Source organism: Cibotium barometz, chromosome 16 (genome assembly GCF_041138505.1).
Source record: "Cibotium barometz isolate CiBa-2024 chromosome 16, ASM4113850v1, whole genome shotgun sequence".
Taxonomy (NCBI): Eukaryota; Viridiplantae; Streptophyta; class Polypodiopsida; order Cyatheales; family Cibotiaceae; genus Cibotium; species Cibotium barometz.
Window position 1 is genome coordinate 58,672,438 of NC_141061.1, and position 4,004 is coordinate 58,676,441.

Sequence of the window (4,004 nt, forward strand, 5' to 3'; positions counted from 1 at the left end):
ACACCAATAATTTATAGGTTTTTTAAATATATGTTTGAATTTTGAATGTTTTTTTTAAGTGTTTTTTTGGCTCCACATCAGGAATATTAGTCAAAAGATTTTTTAGAAAAGGAGATGCTAAGATCCTTAATGAGTTCATCTACGCGATTATAAGAAAATCTGGCTTCTAGTCTAAGAGCATAAATTATATGGGTGTGGCTAGCCCACAATCGCAAATTGGGATGTGATTTCCCATCAAGACTTCGTGGTTGTTTATACCAAAGTGCAAAATGGGTGGGACAAAGTGCAAGTCTGTAATGGCTTTTATGGAACCTTTGATGGTTCGTCGCTCATGGTGTGTGTAATGCTGAAATGGAGCATCACTTGTTTGGATGTGATGTCAAGAAATGCCCACATTTCCTTACTCTTCTGCCTTAGTACTATTCCACTACTTTTAGGTTATAAATGGCATAGGGACTATATACCATGCCAACTAACATGCGCAATATCCCACTTGAGAAAAGTACACTTATTGAGAGACTTGATTCTTGAAACCAACTCAAGGTGTACATAAAGTATAGAGAGGTGGACTTGAAGTAATGCATGCAATTGAGAACATCCACAATGGGTTGGGTATAGTGGTGTGTTACATCTCTATATTATATAAAGGAAGAGTTTCATGAAACTGCCACATCATACATGGTAAGAATTTGGAGGTTCAAGAGAAGGAGGAAAAGGTACCAGGAGAATTAGAATTTGAATTTAGAAGTTCGAGGAGAAGACGTGAGGAGCATGAGTCAACCCACTAGTCTTATATGTGCTTAAACTTTATATGAGAATGAAGAATATAAAGCTTGTGTGTGTGTCTTTGTGAGGTGAGAGAGAGAGAGAGAGAGAGAGAGAGAGAGAAAAGCTCGAAAACTGTGCATCGTTTGATTGGCGTACAAGCGTGCCTGAATTATTCAGGCATTGGATTGTCTTCATGTAACATTATTAAGAAAGACCTTTATGTTGAATTTGCTCAATAGAGAGTGAATAAGTAATATGCGCCTAGAGAAGAAGCTATGAACTGTTCCAGCACAACTCGATGGACTTCCATCAACCAACTTTCAAGCATTGCGTCTGAAGCACGCAAACTCTAATCATGTCTGTTTTATATAAACGACAGCAAGGCTGAAGTATGCTAAAACAAGAAGCATTTTGTGCTTGTTTCTTCTAAACTGTCCGTTTTTAGATCAAGCTCAAGAGTATGGGCGGTTTGCTATTAACGGGCTGGTTATTAAGCATGCTGCTGCTTGTGTGCTTGATGACGTTTGTAACAAGGTCGTGGGCGGATGTGATGGAGGAAGCACCCTTGAAGCATTTCAAGTTTGAGGTAATGACCAGAGAGTGTCGAGGTGTTAAATCAATAAATTGAGGTTAGCTTAATAAACATGTAAGTTAAGATTTGACGATTGCATAATGGTCACCCACCGGTTGTAGATCGAATATCTGAACGTGGAGAGACTCTGCAATCGCAAGCCGATCGTGGCTGTGAATGGGCACTTTCCAGGGCCAACGGTGTGTGTGCGGGAGGGAGATCGGGTGGTGGTGGACGTCTACAATCGACTGCCAGACAAGAACATTACCATCCACTGGCAAGGGCTAATTAGGGTTTACTAAGGTTTTGCAAGAAATGTAACTTGATTTACTAAAGTTTCAATTGCAGTTAATGTAGCTGAGTTAGACGTAGGGTCGTTAACGAGGCGGCTGATCGGTATGCAGGCACGGCGTGCGGCAACTGAGGTCTTGTTGGTCGGACGGACCTGCTTACTTGACGCAGTGCCCGATCCGGCCCGGCGGGAGCTTTACCCACGATTTCACGGTGACGGGCCAGCGTGGAACGCTGCTGTGGCACGCCCACCTTTCCTGGCTGCGTGCTACGGTCTACGGCGCCTTCGTCATCCTGCCCAGGCTCGGCGTACCATACCCCTTTGCCGAGCCTGATACGGAAGCTAGCATTATCCTAGGCAAGCTGCCAGTGGTCCGTCACCCGATTTGCATTACGGAGCAAGATTAGAGCTAATATGATTGCAGTTCATGATTTTCAGGCGAATGGTGGAATGCCGACGTAGAAAAGGTGATCCAGCAGGCTCTGCAATCCGGAGCTGCTCCGGCTGTCTCGGACGCTTACACAATCAACGGCCAGCCAGGGCTGCTCTACCCTTGTTCTGCTGCAGGTTACGACTGCGAAGACCTTCTCAATCATCAAAGTACGTTATGTAATTACAGTATTGTTGTGAAGATGTTTAAGTTTTTCCACAGATGCCTTCGTCCTTCCTGTGACGATGCCCGGACAAACCTTCCTTCTTCGGATCATCAACGCCGCCCTAAACACCGAGCTCTTCTTCGCCATCGCCCACCACAACATGACAGTCGTTGAGGTGGACGCCGCGTACACCAAGCCTCTTCAGACTCCTCTCATCTCCATCGCCCCCGGCCAGACCACCACCGTCCTCATCACCGCAGACGACCCCGTCCAGCTCGGCACCAGCTACATCATGGCGGCCGGTCCCCACGTGACGGCAGCCAATATCAGCTTCGACAACTCGACAGCAACAGCCATTCTGCAATACTCCAACACCTCCTCGACGGCGCCGCCCTTGCGCGCATCTCTGCCTGCCTTCAACGACTCGACATTCGCAACCAAGTTCAGCACGAGCTTGAGGAGCTTGAACTCGATCGAGTACCCGGCGATAGTGCCCAACAACGTGGAGCGGGACCTCTTCTACACCGTGGGCTTGGCTCGAAAAGCCTGTCCGGCAGGACAAGTATGCCAGTCGGGAGGCAAGTTGGCGGCTTCCGTGAACAACATCTCCTTCGTTCTCCCGACGACATCAATCCTGCAAGCTTACTACTTTGGCACACAAGCAGGAGTGTTCACTGCGGATTTCCCCGACAATCCTCCGTCGCCGTTCAATTACACGGGTCCGCAGCCCGCCAACCTGCAGCCGCAGGTGGGCACTCGGCTCACCAAAGTCCCTTACGGCACCCATGTTCAGCTCATCCTCCAAGATACCAGCATTCTCGGCACCGAGAGCCATCCCATCCATATCCATGGATACAACTTCCACATAGTGGGCCAAGGGCTTGGTAACTATGACCCCCACCGACACCCACTTTCATTCAACCTTGTCGACCCTCAAGAGCGCAACACGTTCGCCGTACCTGCTGCAGGTTGGGCCGCTTTGAGATTCACAGCTGACAATCCCGGTGAGTACCCACTGTCTTTCCCCATCATCCCACGCACATGAATCAATCCATTCTCCTCATAATTATACGAGCAATAGCCCACAATCCATTCATTCATTCTAGCAAGCTCTCAATGCCATTGCATGCCCTCATGAAAAGCAAAATGCCCACCTTTAATCATATGTTTCTTTTTCAAGAGGAGCATCATAAGTTATAACCATTGCAAGCACTGATACATAAAAGAGTGCCATGGAAGCAATTAATTATACATAAAGAACTTCCATAACAAAATAAAGTACAATGCCAAGCCTTATATTCATGCTGTTAAACCTGGTTATATGGTTTGATCTTTTGCAGGAGTATGGCTGCTGCATTGCCATTTAGACGTGCACACTAGCTGGGGCTTGGAAATGGCTTTTCTAGTGGAAAACGGCAATGGTCCCAGCCAGTCGCTTCCTCCACCACCTCCTACTCTCCCTTCTTGCTGATTTTCCTGCTCGTGTAGCACATGATTTCGCTGAAACTTGCTCTACAATTTTTGGGTATTAATAAATTCTTGTTATTAAAGATCGTGCCAAAGCATGAGTTTCGACCCTTTCACATGTTAGAAGAAGCCATGCTCTTGTAAGTAAACTCTGGTTATAACTGCCTTTTACTGTCTCATTTGCAGGTAAGTGTGATTTCACTTGATAATCTCAGCTCAATCTTTTGCTAATTCACTTAAGCACTGAACACAATCACCAAGGCTCTTATAAATAAGTAAAGAACGCTCTTATACCTGGTTTCAAGTTTAA

At 46.3% G+C, this 4,004-nt stretch overlaps 1 protein-coding gene across 1 annotated transcript; it reads left to right on the plus strand.

Annotated features, from left to right (window-relative positions):
• Positions 1–1,088: 1,088 nt before the first annotated feature.
• On the plus strand, positions 1,089–3,772 carry LOC147630787 (laccase-11-like). Its single transcript, XM_086810050.1, has 6 exons — positions 1,089–1,354; positions 1,462–1,616; positions 1,744–1,988; positions 2,070–2,198; positions 2,284–3,231; positions 3,568–3,772. Exons 1-6 carry the CDS (start codon positions 1,229–1,231, stop codon positions 3,696–3,698), a joined length of 1,734 nt encoding a protein of 577 aa, XP_086666176.1. The 5' UTR covers positions 1,089–1,228; the 3' UTR covers positions 3,699–3,772.
• Positions 3,773–4,004: the final 232 nt, after the last annotated feature.